The sequence below is a fragment of the Salarias fasciatus genome, chromosome 18, assembly GCF_902148845.1.
Source record: "Salarias fasciatus chromosome 18, fSalaFa1.1, whole genome shotgun sequence".
Taxonomy (NCBI): Eukaryota; Metazoa; Chordata; class Actinopteri; order Blenniiformes; family Blenniidae; genus Salarias; species Salarias fasciatus.
Window position 1 is genome coordinate 9,634,749 of NC_043762.1, and position 17,453 is coordinate 9,652,201.

At 47.2% G+C, this 17,453-nt stretch overlaps 1 protein-coding gene across 3 annotated transcripts in view; it reads right to left on the bottom strand.

Moving 5' to 3' along the window:
- Positions 1 to 7,657: 7,657 nt before the first annotated feature.
- The window catches only part of lig1 (ligase I, DNA, ATP-dependent), a 53,158-nt gene continuing 43,362 nt past the window's right edge, over positions 7,658 to 17,453 (bottom strand). For all 3 annotated transcript variants that reach the window (XM_030115680.1, XM_030115681.1, XM_030115678.1), the window contains 3 exons: positions 14,376 to 14,519; positions 12,541 to 12,633; positions 7,658 to 7,845 (listed from right to left, as the gene is read on the bottom strand). In XM_030115680.1, coding sequence (XP_029971540.1) covers positions 7,771 to 7,845; positions 12,541 to 12,633; positions 14,376 to 14,519 — 312 coding nt within the window. In that variant the 3' untranslated portion in view covers positions 7,658 to 7,770. The remainder of the gene's footprint in view (positions 7,846 to 12,540; positions 12,634 to 14,375; positions 14,520 to 17,453) is intronic.

Below are 17,453 nucleotides of genomic sequence, written 5' to 3' on the forward strand. Positions count from 1 at the left end.
CCGTGCCTCTCTCGGGGATGCATACGTGCAGACGATGGGTGTGAGAAGAGGAGCCACTCGACGAGGATATCCACTTCACTTTGTTTTTCCACTGAGCCCACTCATCCAACTTTTCTGGGCTAAAAGATTCAAGCGTCTTCCGCACAAGGTAGCTCTTGGCCGCGGCGGCGGCAAAACATTAAGCAACAGATCGACTTTTACTTATGTTTCAGACCAGGGCATTAATTTTTGCCACTTGCCACTCATTCATCCGAAGGCCTTCAAATACCCGACTGACGGATCAGCTGAGCAAAATGGACCATCTGCCAACTTGTTGGCGCCGTCAACTGTCTAAGCTTTGGCTTGAATGTCTAAATCGCGACATCCTTAACAATTATGGCAGATCCTGCCTCCAGGCCCCGGAGAAACAGGGGGATTCTTTATGAGTCTGGCAGGTGCAGAATGTGGCATCCGCCCAAACTCGTCAGCACCAAGTGATGGTGGCAGCGGCGGCGGCTGTGCTTGGCAGGCAGAAACTGTATCACATATAGAGCGAAGGCCCCCATTCCTTCAGCTGGCAGTGATATAGCACACTAATGTAGGAGAGGGAAAGCTTATCTGCTGCTAAATTATACAGAAAGGCGAGGTGGAGGAGAGGGGAAAGAGCTACCAGCGAGGAACAGAGAGAGGAAACTCCACGTGCGGAGCCATTTAGAAACTTCAGCGAAATTATACATGAGTCCTTGGCTGCACTTTAGCGATATTGAGGTGGACAAGGCTTCATATCAATTGGCGTTCGGAGAGATGACTGAACACTCAAAGCAGAGCTAGCTTTAGCCGCGGCGCGAATGAAACCTCCTCGACTGTCTTCCCGTGTAACTCATCAAGCCTGCCTTCACGGGTCGAGACAGTGGCCTCGGTGGCGTTCGGTGCGGGCATGTCATCCGACACCCGTACAAATTTACAAAGCATGTTTCCCTGGGATTTTATAATTTTCTTTGACGTGAGAATTATTTCCAATGGGTTGGAAAAAAAAAAAAAAAAGGAAAAAAGAAACATAGCGAGCGCACTTTCTAGAGCAGGGAAATCTGTGTCTGGAAAGCGTCCCATGCCGGAGATGTTCGGGGATCTTGTCAACTCAATCCATGTCTAATTTTTCTGCAATGTTGAGTCTGTTTGTCACAGCTGACTGCCGCCCTGATCGCAGGGCTCGCTGGCAGATGTGCAGAAGGCGAATGTCTCTTTCCGAATGCGGAGGGCTTCTAAGAACGGAGCGCGGCTTTCAGATTGGACCGCTGGAGGGTTTCTGCCCAGTCGAGGTGGGAAAAGACAAGGAGAGGAACGCCACAGAGGGTGGTTCGCAAGAAGGTCATAAGACTAATGACCGTCGACAACGATCCGATGGAGTGCACTGCAATCGGGCCCCCTTAAGCACAAGGCTCTCTGTGTGGGCCACGGCGAAGCACGTCTGGAGTGGGTGGGGGGTGGGGCAACAGCCGCCGCCGCCGCCGTCACAAACCCATCACAAAGTGGTCTCGAGATCGGCTCACTTTTTGCTGCAGGGGATGAATAATCAAGCGAAACATTTCCATAACCAAATAAGGCAAATGAGGCATGCCAAGCAATTGGCCAGAAAACTGTCAAAAGTTAAGGCCAGAAGGCAGGATTAAATATAAACACAGCACTGTTTTGCTATTGAGGATTCCTAATAGATGCAGGTTAACAGCCCACTGACTTTAAAAAAAAAAAGGTCAAGAGGAGGAAACGCCGGATGACAGAAAGTATAATTATAAAGTTTCCTTCATCAGCTCGCACATTTTAGATGTGATTTGCAACCAGGTGGAAACGTATCACAGGGGCCCACATCCGTTTCTAGGATGCTGGTGAAATCAATCAAAATGTACGATTTTCTGCACGGTGGAATAAATTCCTGGGAAAAATTAACCCAATAAAAACCTGAAGTGACAGACAGAGGATTGTCAGGTTTGTAATTGAATGTCTCTGGGTGTTATAAAGCACTTTTTGTGACAATTTTCATTTGCACGAAAGGTTTGAAGTCAAGTGAAGCTAATTTACAACCTGTTCTCATAAAGAATTGGTAAACTGTTTGGATGTAATTTAAAATATAATAGTACGTAGCTGTGGCACGGACAAACCGTGGTTAGTGCCGTTTCCTCACAGGAAGAAGGGAAAGGAAAAAAATATGTGGAATTATCTTTTTTTTTGATGGCAGGAGCAGCTTGAATAGTGAGCATATTCACCCGTTTTCTGAATTACCTCTTCTTTCAACAACGCTCTATAAGCATGTGAAAGCTGGAGACCATTTGCTGAGGGTTGAAAGGTGAAACGTCCCGCCTTTGTTTCGAGCTCTCTCCTTGTTGCAGCGCAGGTTACAGGTGTTGTCAGAGTCTGACAACATCTGGAAAACAATCATTCAGAAGATGAACACCTGCTCACCATCCACTGACACACAGAGAAGGCAGCTGAAAAAAAAAAAAAGGTTTTCATGAACAGTAAATACACACACTGTGTTTAATTTTGCATTACAGACTCGGCAGATGTGGAAAATTGTGACGTCCGCTGAGATGTTTGGATGTTACATTTCCTGCCAGAACCGCTCTGATCTGCCAGGACATGGGCTCCACGAGACCACCGGACTCAATCACACCCAGATATGGGGCATTTAGAGGTCAACTCATCGTTTCTTCCTTTGTAGGAGGGGCTGTGATCGTGCTGAAAAATGCCGTCAGGAGTTATTGTTCAACAACGCTTTGGTGTAAACTAGATATTGGGAGGTTTCCTAGCAGAAGACACCCCAAAGGATCAGTGGATCCGTCACCATAAAAGAAAACATCACCTTCTGATTCCTTCATACTGAATCCTTCAGCGGACAAGTGTCAACATGGGAGCCCTGCCCGCTCTGCTAATTCAACAAAACTGCAAAGAAATGTATATTCTGGCGCCTTCCTATCAGAACAAGCATCGACTCGCGCAGCAGTCTGATCTGCGGCAGCCTGTCGGTTTCAGCTGTCTGCATGCATCAGTGAGACTTGGATGCCCATGATCCCGTCACCGGTTCAGTGCTTTTCGTTCTTTGATATACAGTATATTGACTTCTGCAACACTGGAAACACCCCACAAGAGCTGCAGTTTGGGAGATACTCCGGCCCAGCCATCGAGCAATCACAATCTCGCCCTTGTTGAATGCTCTTTTTTTTTTTTTTTAACGTCGTCTGTTTTTGTGACCAGATTTAACTACAGCTCAGCTCTTCAGCCGCGTTTCTCTCGTCCAATGTCAGATGAGATAAAGCATTTCGCTGCGCTGGAGCACCATCACAAGTAGCATGATCCGCCGCTTAATTTGGAGCACCGGCTGGAACAATCAAACGCATCTTGTATTCGCTAATCTGAGCTAATGAAGTGCCCTGATGAGTCACGCCGCCGACACAGTCCGGCTCTGTCTCTTGTGCTGGAGACCTAATCGCATGTCAGAGTGGAGCCTGGAGGCCGAGGGGAGGGAAATCATATAAAGGGGCCCAAAAAAAGACGGGGGCCTGAGATCATCAAATCCCAAAGGTTACTGGCCAACGCTGGCCGCGCCCGCTCAAGAAAAACACTATTGATATTCCGTGGGTTTTCGGCGGGGGGACAATGGCTCCCTCTCTCCCTCTCCCTCATGGCCTGGCATGGCCGAGATGTCACAGAGAGCGCCGAACAAATGGATGGAGGGATAGAAAGGGAAGGAGGGATGGAGGAGGAGGTGGAGGAGAACAAACGCATTGTTCTTGGGGTGGAGAAAGGGGTATTGTGAGGAAGACAGATAGCTTATGTGGGAGAACGAGGTGGGGGAGAGAGAGAGAGAGAGACACACACACAGAGAGACAGAGAGAGAGAGAGAGAGAGAGAGAGAGAGAGAGAGAGAGAGAGAGAGAGAGAGAGAGAGAGAGAGAGAGAGAGAGAGAGAGAGAGAGAGAGGCACACAAAAGGACAGAGGAAGGTGAAACCTGGCATTTTTTTTCCAGATGCCCCCTCTTTTCTTTGCAGCTGGATCTCGTCCATAACCCCAGTTTTGGGGACAATTCCTCAAACTGAGGAACTGATGAGTCTTTCTCGGGGCGGAGGCGTTTTCTGCAGCTTGTCTTTCATCTGCATCAACGCCTCCAGATCACGTTTGGGGCCAGTGCTGCTTTCCTTTTTTTTTTTTTTTTCCTTTCAATCACATTCCACACTTAACTTGTGGAAAGAGCCTCCAGACTCCTCTTAACATGCAGAAAAACACTCACACAGGCGGCGAGCAGGTAGCTCTGCAGCAACCTTCCCCGCCCTCGGGCCCCGCGGGGCCCCGGCCTGAACGGGTGACTTAATGTGAACTAACAGCGCAGCTGTTTGAACACGGCCGAGGACCCCGGTAAAGATGGACGCCGCTGTGCCGCAATGCCCCGCAGGCGCCCCCGCCGTGCCAGCTGCCCCCCCCCCCTCCGTAAACATCACTGACACATATACACAGGCAGTTAACCAGACACACACACACACGCTTCTCACACAGAGATGATGGAGTTCTATTCACACACGCACCGAACGGAAAACAAACAGAGAGACGTCTCAGTGTGCAGGCACTTAAGCCAAACAGCGAGATTCAAGGAGAATCTGAGGCTTCCTCTCCACTCGCACAATGAGAGAAATTAGGCAGACGCTCGCCGCAGTCGCACATCAGAGTCGCTCGCAACAAAAGGCGGGCATCATGCGGCAAAAGCACACAATAGCCAAATTCAATTAATTACAAATTTTCTTTCCCCAATATCTCATGCTCCGCTGGCTGCTTGATTTCCATTAGGCTCCTCTCCGTTCCCGCTCGCCGTGCGAAGCAAGAGTACAGCTGACTATATATATTTGAAATTCAAATGTTAGTAACACCAGCAGGCACCTTGCTTCCATTTAAAAATAAATAACACACACACACAGACACACACACATGCAGCTGAGATGTGATGATGATATTGAGCATGAGTGGCAGATGTACCCATAGTAGTGAGCAGGAGAGGAAACGCATTTCAAACTGCAAACAGGAGGAGAAACACACCATTTGAGGGTTTTTTTTCTTTTTTTTTTTTTTTTTACGAGAAGCGAGCAAATTTAAAAAAACAAAAACTGTCAAAAATAGGAAAACGGTGCAGATAAACAGCGGACGAAACAGGCGGGCCAATCTGGATTTGGAAATTCCATGAGTGTTCAAACACAATGGTGTCCTTCTCAAACTCCCCTTCAGCAGACTCAGCCCACACACACACACACACACACACACACACACACACACACACACACACAAACCAAATAACGGGCACACCACCAGCCGTGCAGCCTGCATACTTGCATACAAAGATAGCAGAACAAACAGCCGTGCCCGCCAGCATTTAAGTACAGGAAACACAAACCGCTCTGCATGTGAGGCCGCTGACAACAGTCCGCCACATACCATGAGAGCCAGTGCAGAATTCTGCATGCGAAATATCAGGGAGGCAAGCCGGCGCTGTGAAAACTCAGAGTTTGATGTACGCCTCCCCGCAGCCTGGGGAGGAACGCCAGACGACCAACGCCTGTAATTTATTTCCTTCATCTCATTGTGTTCAGCAGCAGTTTCTGCTGATGCGACGGAGCGATGCATTAGCGATCACCTGCTCCGGCATCCCACCGCAGATTGGAAACAAGAGCCCGAGTGTCGAGTCACGCCGGCAGCTGCCGGCCGGGCCACGCGGGGGCACAGGGGTGCTTTCAGTTCAATCCCCACATCTGCAGACTGAAAGTGTCGACGCGAAGGCAGGCAGGACGGTTTCTGTGTTGTAGATTGGAGCTAAAGTGAAGGTGGAGCAGAGGATGATGGGGTTTATTTTTTTTTTAGACATTTCACGGCAGACTCGGCTGGTTTAAACGGCAGATTGCCGTCCTGCTGCAGCCGGGATTCGAGCCCGGGTTCCCCACGCTGAAGGTCGAGACTTCACCCGGGCAGGAGGGACGTTTAGTCAAAAAACAAACAAAACAAAACAGGATAAATTCCAGTTTGGACTCAGTTGTTGAGGTGAGAGAAACAGTCAGAGGATCAACAGCTTGATGAAAGTTCATCCTGTGGAGAACATGAGAGGAAGATCGAGATGTGAGGACTCGTCCTCTGAGCACCGTCAGTCCTGCCGAACTGCTACAACACAAGTTAAAGTCTTTCTTTTCCCAACAAGTCAGACTGCGGGTCTTCCATTTATCTTAGATTCATTAACACAAATTGTGTAGTGGTTACTCTGGCCTCACAACGGCAGGGTTGTCCAGGTTGCGTGCGTGTGTGTGTGTGATTCTTCAAACTGATTTCACCTGAAGTGAATCTGCGACTCCAAATTGCACCATAGGACTGACTTAATGTGTGATTATGGTATTCTGGTACCAACCACATGCAGACGAATTAGGCACCATGAGTGTCTTTCCAACAACCAAACTGAGGTTTGACGTCTTTCAAAACACTATTTCATAGTTGTTATATATGATGTTGTGAATAAATGTCATCATGTGCAACTGAACTAAAACCTGTTTGACATCCCTGGTGTAATTACTCTGTAATTAGTGTTTCCAGAGCCAGAGGTGAGAAAAAACTCTTGTAAATCATAAAGGCAGTAAAGTCAGAACTTCTTTCCTCATCTTATTTATAAGAAAACCTCTTAATAAATTGATTGAATTAGAGTCGCAGTTGTATATATTTGTGCCACTGATGCCAGATTGCTGCAGAAATCTCCAGCATGTTCTGCATCAAAGGCTTTTCAGGACCGGTGCCAGTGCCACAGCATCCCGGGACTCCACACTGATTTATGCTGCAGAGAAGCAGCAGCAGCTACTTTCTGTTGTTCAGCGCAGCTCTGTTGCCCTTGCTTGATGACGCTGCCGCGTACCTGTAGGCAGAGCGAGACGCTTAAGCAGTGAGTGTCTGTCAATGTCAACAAAATATTTTCCGCCTATTCACTTCCTCTTGGCACTAAATGAGATTCGGAGGTGCTTACAGCTCGTAGGGAGAAAAGCAGAGATGCATCATAGACACTAAGTGGCTCAATCTGTCGCGAGCAACACTCACTTCCTCTCTATTGGAACGGCGGCGTGCAGGAGCCACACAATCCTCCTTGACCGCGTCATAATCGCTCATCCTTGGCTCTAAACTGCAATCACCCCCCCCCCCCCATATCATCATCCTCCCCCCCACTTCCACACATCTGATTGATTCAGGCTGGACAGTTACTGGATTCCCATCATCTGTAAACCCTGAGTGCTTCTTTTCTGAGCCGACGTCAGCCGTTGCATTTTTGTTTTGTTTTTTTCTTTAAATGTCTAATAACATTTCGGGCGGTCTGCAATCTCCTTGGCTCGTCCTCTTATTACCGCACAGGCTGAATGCACTCGACCGCCTTCCGAGAGCCCGAGCAGAAATCAGGCCAGCCTGCAGTATCAGTATGCCGCCCGTACGCCTCGTGTTTTGCACAGTGAATCTCTGATAGGGATCTATTACCAGCAGGTAAGCTGTGAGTGCTGAGTCAATGCGGGGCGGAGGAGCCGGCGTGCGCCCGGCGCCGCCGCATGTTTACGCGGTTTCGCCTCTGAAAGGGAAATCATAGCCCGTAAAGGACCGGCGTCGATAAATCAATAACGCAAATTACAGGATGCTTAAAAATGGGGCCGGAGCCTTTATTTTCATTCACCAGAGCACAAAGAAAAAGAAGCTATTTACAATTACATTGAAATTCTCTGCAGACGACCGCGGCCGGATCAGTAGTAGTCCTCGGGGTCGGCTTTATCCCCCTGATTCTGGATCTGCTGCTGCTTCTTGTAGAGATCGGCAATCTGCAGGGGTAGATAGGAGGAGCGGGGCGGGGGGAGATCATGTGGTCAGGTCAGTAACGTCAGGAGGGGGAAAAAAAAAAGCTAAAAATAACAGTCTGATTATTCATATCTGGCGCTTTGAAGTGGGCGACTCCCAGCTGCGGGGCGGGAGGCGGAGGTCGAGCTCGTTTGAGCTCATCGGGTGAAGAGGGAGGGAGGGAGGATGGAGGAGGCGGGACAATGAGCGCTGTGTGAACGGCGGGCCCACCCAGCATCGGCGGCGTCAGTGTCAGTGCAGCAGGGCGGCGCAAACAATGAGATGTTCAAGAAAAACTCTGATGTTCTGCCTGAGAGCGACTGCGTCCAACATGTTTCTGGCTCGCGCTCGTGTTTTCTTAATTCGCTCCGACTCGGAACGGGGTTAAGCCTCATTTAAATGGCGCAGGACGTCGGGAAACGCCGACGCCGAGCCATGTGTTGCGCTAATGAGCGAGCGCGCATCCCCGGCAGACCGCCGCGGAGAGCGCCCGTCGTTTCGATGCGGCTGATGTTCCAACTGGATATCCCGCCGTAACGAGCGAGCGTCTGACTCTGACTAACAGATGGCTGCTAATTCAAGTCGGCGAGCGTTTCGCGTTGCGATGCGGTTCAGGCCTCGCCGACGCGCTGGGTTGGGCTCGAGTTTAAAAAGAAAAAAATAAGACTAAAGGAAGCACGGAAGCGGGCTCGGGCTGAAGCTCTGGGCTTCATTAAAACCGGAACGCCGTTCCGGAGACGTCTCGTGCGCCGTCGCACCGCTGCAGCCGTCCCGGCCCGGGCTCCACAGGAAGGCGTTGTTGGATGGCGGTCCAGGTTTGCGGGCCGCAGCAGTAAACAGTGAACACATTTTTTTTTTTTTTTTTTTTTTGGAAGCAGTGAGCCAAACCTGATCAGATTTGTGTCTGGCCGCCGCCGCTGTTGTTTCGCTGATAGACCGACTCTATATTCCAGTTAACGGGAAGAGAAACGCGTCCTGAGGGGCGGAGGACGGCCGGCCCTGCCAATCGCAGGCGGCTCTATGCATTGGCGAGGCGGCCGGCGGCGCTTCGCTGTGTTTAATTGCTGGTATTTATGTGAAGGTTTCAGTTCGTCGGGCAACCGCTTTTCTTGCATTTGTTGAGAGCAACTGAAAATGTCTAATTCTTCCAATTAAAATAAGCACCAAAGCACCACCCAACATACCGATTCCGTAGGAACCATTAATCCAAGCACCAGACCTGCAGGTCTTCAAGAACCAAACGGTTTTCTGTCAACTGGAAGACTGTTCTATAAATGAAGATCTCCAGGTTTTCTGGGGCTGTTGCACGTAAAAGCAATTCAATTTTTCAGCTCCGACTTTTATTGGAACATATTAAAGCCCCAAAAAAATGATGAATGGCTGATTGAGGAGAAAGTGCCGCTGATGAAGGTGCAGCCCCCGCCGTACGTCGGGACCAGGAAATGTGGCGGCCGTTTAATTATTGCAATGTGGAAAAAAAATCGGCGGCCGCTCCGCTGCAGGCGGCCGCCTTGTGTTGAATAAGTTTCGCCTCAATTTGTGGAGAGGCAGGTTTCGGTTTGTTCCTGGATTAAACTCTCGGGTGAAACTGTGGCAAATGGAAATGATGGAATCAGCAAAGCACAGACGAAGGGCCTGGTGACGACGGACCTTGATCTGGAGCGGATCGAGGACGAGTTCAGCTGATTTTATTCATGAAACTAAACATTTCTACCTGACTGAAGAGGAGAAAACAGCTCCGACGGCTTTCAATGCTTTAGGCATTTCCTCGATATCGAAATGTTTGTGTCAATATGAAACTTGTCTAAAAGAAAAATGTTAAAACTGTGCGGACAATTAAATCCTTTCTTCACCTGTTCCTGACTCGACTCGCTGGGTTTCGTAGTCAAAGCACTAAAACCTGAAAAACTCACACAGGAAACTTCAAATTGAACCGATTTTACTGCTAATAAAATTCAAGTGTTTATAACCGAGGAGCGGGTTCTAATTTAAAAGAAGTCCTCTCAGATTGTGATGTTGTGGCAGGAAAACGCGCCTTCATTCCGACTGCGAAGGCTCCCACACACACACACACGCCGAGATCCACGCTCCATTCATTCCGGCGTCTCACTGCACTAAAGATGTCTGAATGATCCCAAAGAAGGATGCGACGGGCGTCCAAATCGTTATCGCCTTGTGCCAGATCGTTGTCGGCGAGCACGGGGAAGAGATTCCTCCTGCTCCTCAGACTGCTTCACGCAGGTTTATGGGCGCTTCGTGAGCTCCGGGCCGGTAAAAATACCAACACGACACTCCCACGGGCGCATTTAGTCCGCCGCGCCGCCGCCGCCGCCGTGTGGAAGTTATGAAAGTTCTGTCGTGTTATTTTCGCATCACAGAGGCGTCCGACCTGCTGCCGTTTACATCTTTTGGTCGAGTCTTAAAGTGTGGAGGCAGAGGGGTGAAATACAGCTCCTGTGAATCAGCAGTAAAGCCGCAGTTACTGCTGCTGCTTGATGTATTTACAGTGTTAAAGCCAATACATGTCTAATTTAATATCTTTAACTTGCCGTTTTGCTGCTGGATGTTATCTCCTGTCCTGCTGTCCTCTCGAGGCTCTGCACACTTTGAGATTTCACCGGTTTAACGGCTGCTACGCCGCGCTACACGCATTTCAGGAGATTGGGTCCGACAGTGAGTCTGACGGCAGTGCGGCTCTTCGCTGAATCGGATGTGACAACCGCCGCGACGTTCTTTAATACGCAACAATAAAAAAAAAAAAAAAAAAACATTGGCCGGTAATTCATCTGCCGACTCCACCGGCGTCTTTTAGGAAACAAATGGACCTGTTGGTCCTCCTCCTCTACCTGCTGCAGCTTTTATGAAATTATGTCTAAATGAGCACTTCATTTTAGTTTTGAAGCACAACTGAATATCACAACGTACAAAACATCCCATCTGAAAAATGGACTTTATATTAGAAACAGACACTGTTTTGAGTGGAGACTCAGTTCATAACACACAGAGTTGTTTTCAGTGTTTCTGCCGTTGCTGTGTAAATGCACATGGTTTTCAAAATGTTGCGTGAATGTGAAACTTCTCTGAAATGAAAACAAAAAACAAACGTTCTGATTGGACATGGGGCGACTGTGACGTACCTACGTCTCCCAGAAGTGTTTTGGCAGCGATTTTTCTCTCTTTCTCCATTAACTTCGATGCTCCAGCTTTGAAAACATCCCTATTGTTATGCGCCAGTCCATCTGCTCTTTTCATCATACCCATTTCTTCCAAAGCTCCTGTTAAATACATCCTTTGCGTCGAGCCGCGGGGCCGCCATCTTGGACTATTGCGTCATCACGACGGCGCATGAGCAGAACGAATGAAATAAAGTTGCGCCTAGTTTACATATAACTGTGCTTCCAAGAGAGAATAAACCAGCTGGTTTATTTGGATTTAAACCTAACTCCGAACAGAGCTCTCAGGAATGTACATGATATTTATCCTGGTTATTAGGAGCAGAATTAAGCTTTATTGGGATTTAAACAGGAATAAAAAAGTCCCACGTAAACACACTGAACGTCTTGGTCAAGTTTTTCTCTTTCCAAACTGAGACGTGGAGCGGAACGACTTTGTTGTACAGTGCAGCCCGACGCTACTTCCTGGTCCCTGAGCCAGGAACGTAGTTCCTGTTATTTGGAGCGCAGTTCTGACCTGAAACAGTAGGGGTCACTGTTACTTATTACACTTGCTGAAGTGATGAATCTCTTTGGGAGTCTGAACACTTTCGGGTTTTCCACTGAACATTAATCTATTGTAAGGCCTCGACAACAATAAACGATAAATTCAGATCAAGCACTCTGTTTACGTCACAATTTCTTCTGTCGTCACATGTTGTGTGAATCACTGTAAAACAAAGTTTTCCCTGGTAGAGCGACCTGCAGGAGGCGGTTCTCAACAGCCTCGTGAAAAATGTCTCAACACCCGACAGCGATTCACCTGCGAGCGCTGATTACGACTCAGGTCAGCCTGGATCAGCCGTAAACAACGGCGTGCCGGCGGGTGAGCGCCCGGGTCAGACGGAGCCAAGCAAACATCAGTTCAGAATAAATGAATACCTGCAAACAGATCCGGGGCGTGCGCGCTGTCGAGGTCTGGGATGCATAAGAGCATTAATGCCTCTGGATCCCGGCTGGGTGAGCGCGCTGCGCTGCGTATTCAAATGCTGTGGCTGTTTGGGTGACGGCACGGCCGCCCTGCTCATCTCTACTGTACATTATCATTCAGGGCCTGCTGTCTGACGACCCCTCGGCCAAACCCCCGGAGGAGCCGCGGTTTTATAGCTCTGCCTCGACGTGCGACGGACACGGCTGCATAAAGCGGTGACTGCGCTTTACAAAAAAAAGAAAAGAAAAAAAAGGTTGTCCTTGCTATGCTGTTCACCCTTGAAATTTTACAGGACGCCGCTGTGAAGTGACCCTGATTATGATGATGCACCGGCTGGATGACAACCCATGTGAGATGGCTGAATAAACATATGATTGGATTTTTACTGGGTCACAGCCCATACTGCTTCACTGTAAGCTTGACCTGTGTGACCTGCGGGTTGTTCGGGACTCGCAGGCCGCGGCGAACACGGCTCCGGCTGCACACCGCTCGCTGCCCGCCTCACATCCTCGGGCCTCTGTGGATTTAATGCGTACCTGCGCTCCAGTCGTGGCGTCCTCGGGCTTCTTGTCGTCTCTAATTCGAAGGAAGCGTGGGAACCTCAGAGAAATGCCCTTCACCGGGTCCACCTGGAAGGGAGGCAGATAACCACGGTCACAATAAACTACAGCCCGTGGCTCGTGTGTGCATTTGCACTCGGTTATTATTTGCACCGCAGGAGAGAGGCAAATCCTTCCCGGGTCGTTCTGTCACCACTAATCTTTAGACGATAACAAAACCGCACAAGGTAAAGGTTTTACAATATTAATCCATTTCAATTCCTGCTTCAGTAACTGCAGGTTTTTCAGTAATAGTAACGTACATTCAAAAAGCGTGAGGGATGATCTTACTGTTTTATTCCTGGATTTGATAAATCTAAATCTTCTGGTGAAAAACAAAAACAAAATGTCTATGATGAACCGGTGGAGGGAAACTGCTGGCGAAGTTAGTCTGTGACGACGAACTCGTGCTAAACGGCTGAAGGACGAAGCGCCACGTGAACAAGGACACGGACTCATTCTGCTCCAGGACCGCAGAGATTCAGATGTTGACTGACAGCAGAGGAAACCAATCAATTCACCTGTGATCAGGCTTTTTTTTTCTCTCTTTTTTTTTTTACACGGAGGGGAAAATATGATCATTAGCAGGAATGTGAGTGGCAGATGTTATTTTATTGGTATATTCTTAGAAACACCATGAGAAAACAGGGAAGAGATAAAAAAAAAAACTGACATCTGACATGAGTACAGTCTGCTTTTGATCTGTACAGTATCATTACGGCATAGAGTAGCGAAAGCACAGTATTATTATCATTAGTATTATCCTATAATCTCTAAAAGCCTGCCCGATCTTCCCATAAAATAATTAATCTCTGAAGGCGTCACTTTATTCTGACGAAACACTCCATTCAAACCCATTGTTATGCAGATGATACACACATCTATTTACGTGAGAAAGCAAAAAGATACTGATCAACTTGTCAAACTCGAAGCTTTTCTTAAAGACTTAAAAGCCCGGCTGAGCTGCAATTCTCTGCTTGTGAATTCAGATAAGACGGAAGTTAAAACATTTGGCCCGAAACATCTGAGAGAAGTGATCTGAACATACAGTGACTCTGGATGGCGTTACTCTGGATCAGGACTTATCCTTCAAATTAAACATTAAACAAGCCCACAGGACAAAGAAATGCTCGACACATTATTAAAACTTTTTTTTTTTTTTTTACTATTATTTAATTTTTCATGATAACATCCAGGAGAAAAACAGGAAAAAAAGCTATTCCTAATACAAACTGGCAAATATTTCAAGCCTTTCATGTTTTTTGCTTTTTTTAAGAACATAAATAGAGAATAAACCCCTGATGAATCAAAGTGTTAAAAATACTTCCAGATTTTTATAGTGTTTGTGTTGTGAGAGGATAAAAACCTGAGGAACTATTTACCTTTTAGATGATACTCTCAGTTTTTTGAAAAGACACCTGTGTGTAACATTTAAAGGCTTCATAAATAGTAGAAGGTAGAGAGTTCAAACCGTGGCCTGCATTTCTCTCTTTGCAGAGTGTGTGTGTGTGTGTGTGTATTTTAAAATGAGCTGCGCACACTGCTGATGTCGGGCAGACTGTTTTTATTTGCACCGTGGGCCTCCGAGTCCGACAGACAGCCAAACCGCGGCTAATGAGCGAGTATCTGTCCTATTAAATCCGGCATCTTTTACAACATTTTTAATAACTCAATTAAAAGGCTCTAATTACGACTTTTCATTGAAGGCAGTGGACCGTGGCGGGCAGGATCTATCAGTGGAAACACGCCCGGGTTGAGCAGACTGAACTCACCATCCCCATGGCGGCCTTGTAGACGGGCGACAGCGAGAGGTCGGCGCACTTCACCTCCCACACCTGCACGGCGTCCAGCCACACGTCCGGCTCCGCCGACTGATCGAAGCGGTAGTACGCCCGCGGTTTGGGCAGGGTGTGCTCCTGCGGAACCAGAAAATAAATTAATTACTGCCCGAGCTCATTATTCATGAACCTTTCCAAAAAGTTGGGAGAGTCGGTCGGAGTATCAAGTGCTGATAATAACATAATTAACATTTCCAGTTGGAAAGTTTTTAGGGTTAGGATAAACTGATAACGGCATTGGCTCCATTTTGTGCTTGAATACTGGTATAACTCTCTAATAAAATCACAGGCAAAATGTCTGTCCTTTGGCAATCCAGGGGTAAATACACCTTTAGGTGAAACCTTTAATACCAGACTCTGACATTTTTCACTTTTGAGTAACATAAGACATTTCATTGATTGACCTGCACTCAATTCAACCGCCACAGAACAAGTAATCTAAGCTGATTTAATTTCTAATTAAAACAATTCCACACTGGAATAATTAACGTCAAATGATATATGCAGAGATTCTAGATAGGAATTTTGCTCCCTTGCTAAACTGTGTATTTGCCTTAACTGTTGTTGTGGAAAATATGCAGCTAATTGCTAATTTTCAGCACTTTGCGGTGCAGAGAAAATCCAAGAAATAATCCTTGGAGAAAACAGATTCGATGTGACCCCTGCTGGAAAAAAAAATAACATTCTCAAGAGTGTAGTCCTCATGCTGGTCCACGAGTTGGTACATCTGGTTGCTTTCGTAATGAAACGACACACAAGTTTCCAGAGAGACGGAGCTGACGCATTTTCAAAAAGTTGTGTTTTCAGTGGCTCTGAGCACCGCTGTCGAGTAAACAGACACCAAAACCATACAAAAGTTTCCCGCCTTCAGTTTAACATTGTTGTGTCCTGAACTCTTGATGAAAAAAAATAAATAAATAAAAAAATCCTGCCACACTCAGCAAATACACAGAAGGAGCTAGTTGTAAATTCTCCTACAATTAGTAACTGCATTTCTGAGAACTCGGCAGGGGCACGTATCCAAATGTAAATACTCATCCTGTCTTTCAAAAACGAAGCACTTTCGTAATTAAAGGCAGGGGGTTGGTAAGAAGGCGGGTATGAAAAGAACATTTCAGAATTATTCAATCAGTATGTCGGGGGGAAAAACACCTCCTGAAGTTAAAACTGAAAAGACCTTCGAGATTCCAGAGAATCGCTACCTCGATGGAAACGGGCGAGATGCCAGAAGTCGAGATCAGACGCTCTGCGGTCCCTAAAGCAGCTTTACAGTACGGAAAAGGACGGATCTGCACTGGATCCCTCTTGTTCAGGAAACCGGTACGAGGAGCCATGTGAGACCGGCCGTGTTTTCTGGGTCAAAGCTCATTTCTTCCGTGTCATCTGGACCAGAAGAGGGACCATGTGGCATGACGTCCCAGGCCCAGCATCCGACGGTACGGAGCTGCATCCAGCTCGCCGTGCTGGCAGCTCACATGTCTGGAAAGACACGGCGGCTGCTGTAAAAGCCGATGTAGACATCAGAAGACCATATGCTCCCATCCAGACAATGTCTCTCTCGGGGAATCCAGCGCATATTTAAGCGAAGAACACCACATCTTACATCCAGAACGACGGCGCGGCTTTACAAAAGACTCCACGTTAGGAATTGGACGTACAGCCCCGGAACCAAATTTCTGTGAGATGCCATCCCGAATATATTGTTCAAAGACATTTTCCCTTTGATTAGCACATCAAGAGCAGATCAGATTAATTTAGCTTCAGAACCCGAACGCGCACGACAGGCCTTTAAGATTGCCGTTACGAAACCTCTTCTTAAAAAGGCCACCCTTGATCCCGGTGTGTTGCATTACTGATATCCAACCTCCTCTTTGTTTCTGAAATCCTGGAAAAACTATAATCACAAGAGTACAATTAAAACCTGATTCCTCCCTAATTAAATGCTCCCCAACACCACGTTTTTTTCCTAATGTGTCTGTAGCTTCATGTATTTTTTATTTTTTTTCAAATCAATATTATTCACTTGATTTATTTCCTCTCTGGACTTTTTGTCTTCCAATAACGTTGCCATTATTCATTTTTAAGATTTACAGGAGACGCTGGAGAGCGCCAAGTGGCCTGCATGTGCTGGTTTTTCAATGCTGAAAGGTAAATAAAAGTCGGCTTCATGCACAAACGATCTTGTTGAGTGTTTTCAGGTTTTGGAGCTCATCAGAGCAGAGACGGCTCCAGTCGAAGTTACTAATGATCTTCTAACCGCCTCAGACAAAAGATTCGTTTCTGTTCTTGTGCCGTTGGATCTCAGTGCTGCATTTTATACTGTTAATCATAACAGACTGGAACAGATCATCGGGATCAACGGTACAGCACTCAACTGCTTTCAATCACATTTAGCCGACAGGTTCCACTTCCTTCTCTTCAGCTCAGGCTGAACATGGGAGTTCCACAGGGTTCTGTCTCCGGACCTATATTCTTCACAATATATATGCTTTTTGGGTTTTGTTTTTGTTTTTCCTCTAAAAGTACAATGGGAGGCAGAGCTTTCAGCTATCATGCTCTTCACAGGTCGAACCAGTTCCCAAATTCAGTCAGGGAGGCCGACAGTCTACTTCCAAGGTCAGGTTGAAGACCTTTCTATTTAGTAAAGCTTACAGTTCGGGCTGGTTCAGAACTCTTCAGCATTTTCAAGTGACGCTGCTATAGATTTACTCTACTGCACTGGGGATGTTACCATTACTTGAGATTTTACAGTCGCTCTCTCTCTTTCTCTCCACCTACCTGCAATATTTATAACAGTGGAAGCTTCTGGTTTGAGTCCCCATCATGTCTGCAGCAAGTGGATTTATTTCTGTTTTTTTGCTTTTCACTCTGTCTCGCCTATACTCTAACCATCTGGAACAGCAGAAAGTCTGTTTCTGCAGGATTCTTCCATTTAAACGGTAGTTTTCCCCCTTTCCGCCGTCTCCCCTGCTTGCTCAGGTAGAGTCGTTGGGTTTCTCCTGTGTAAAAGCG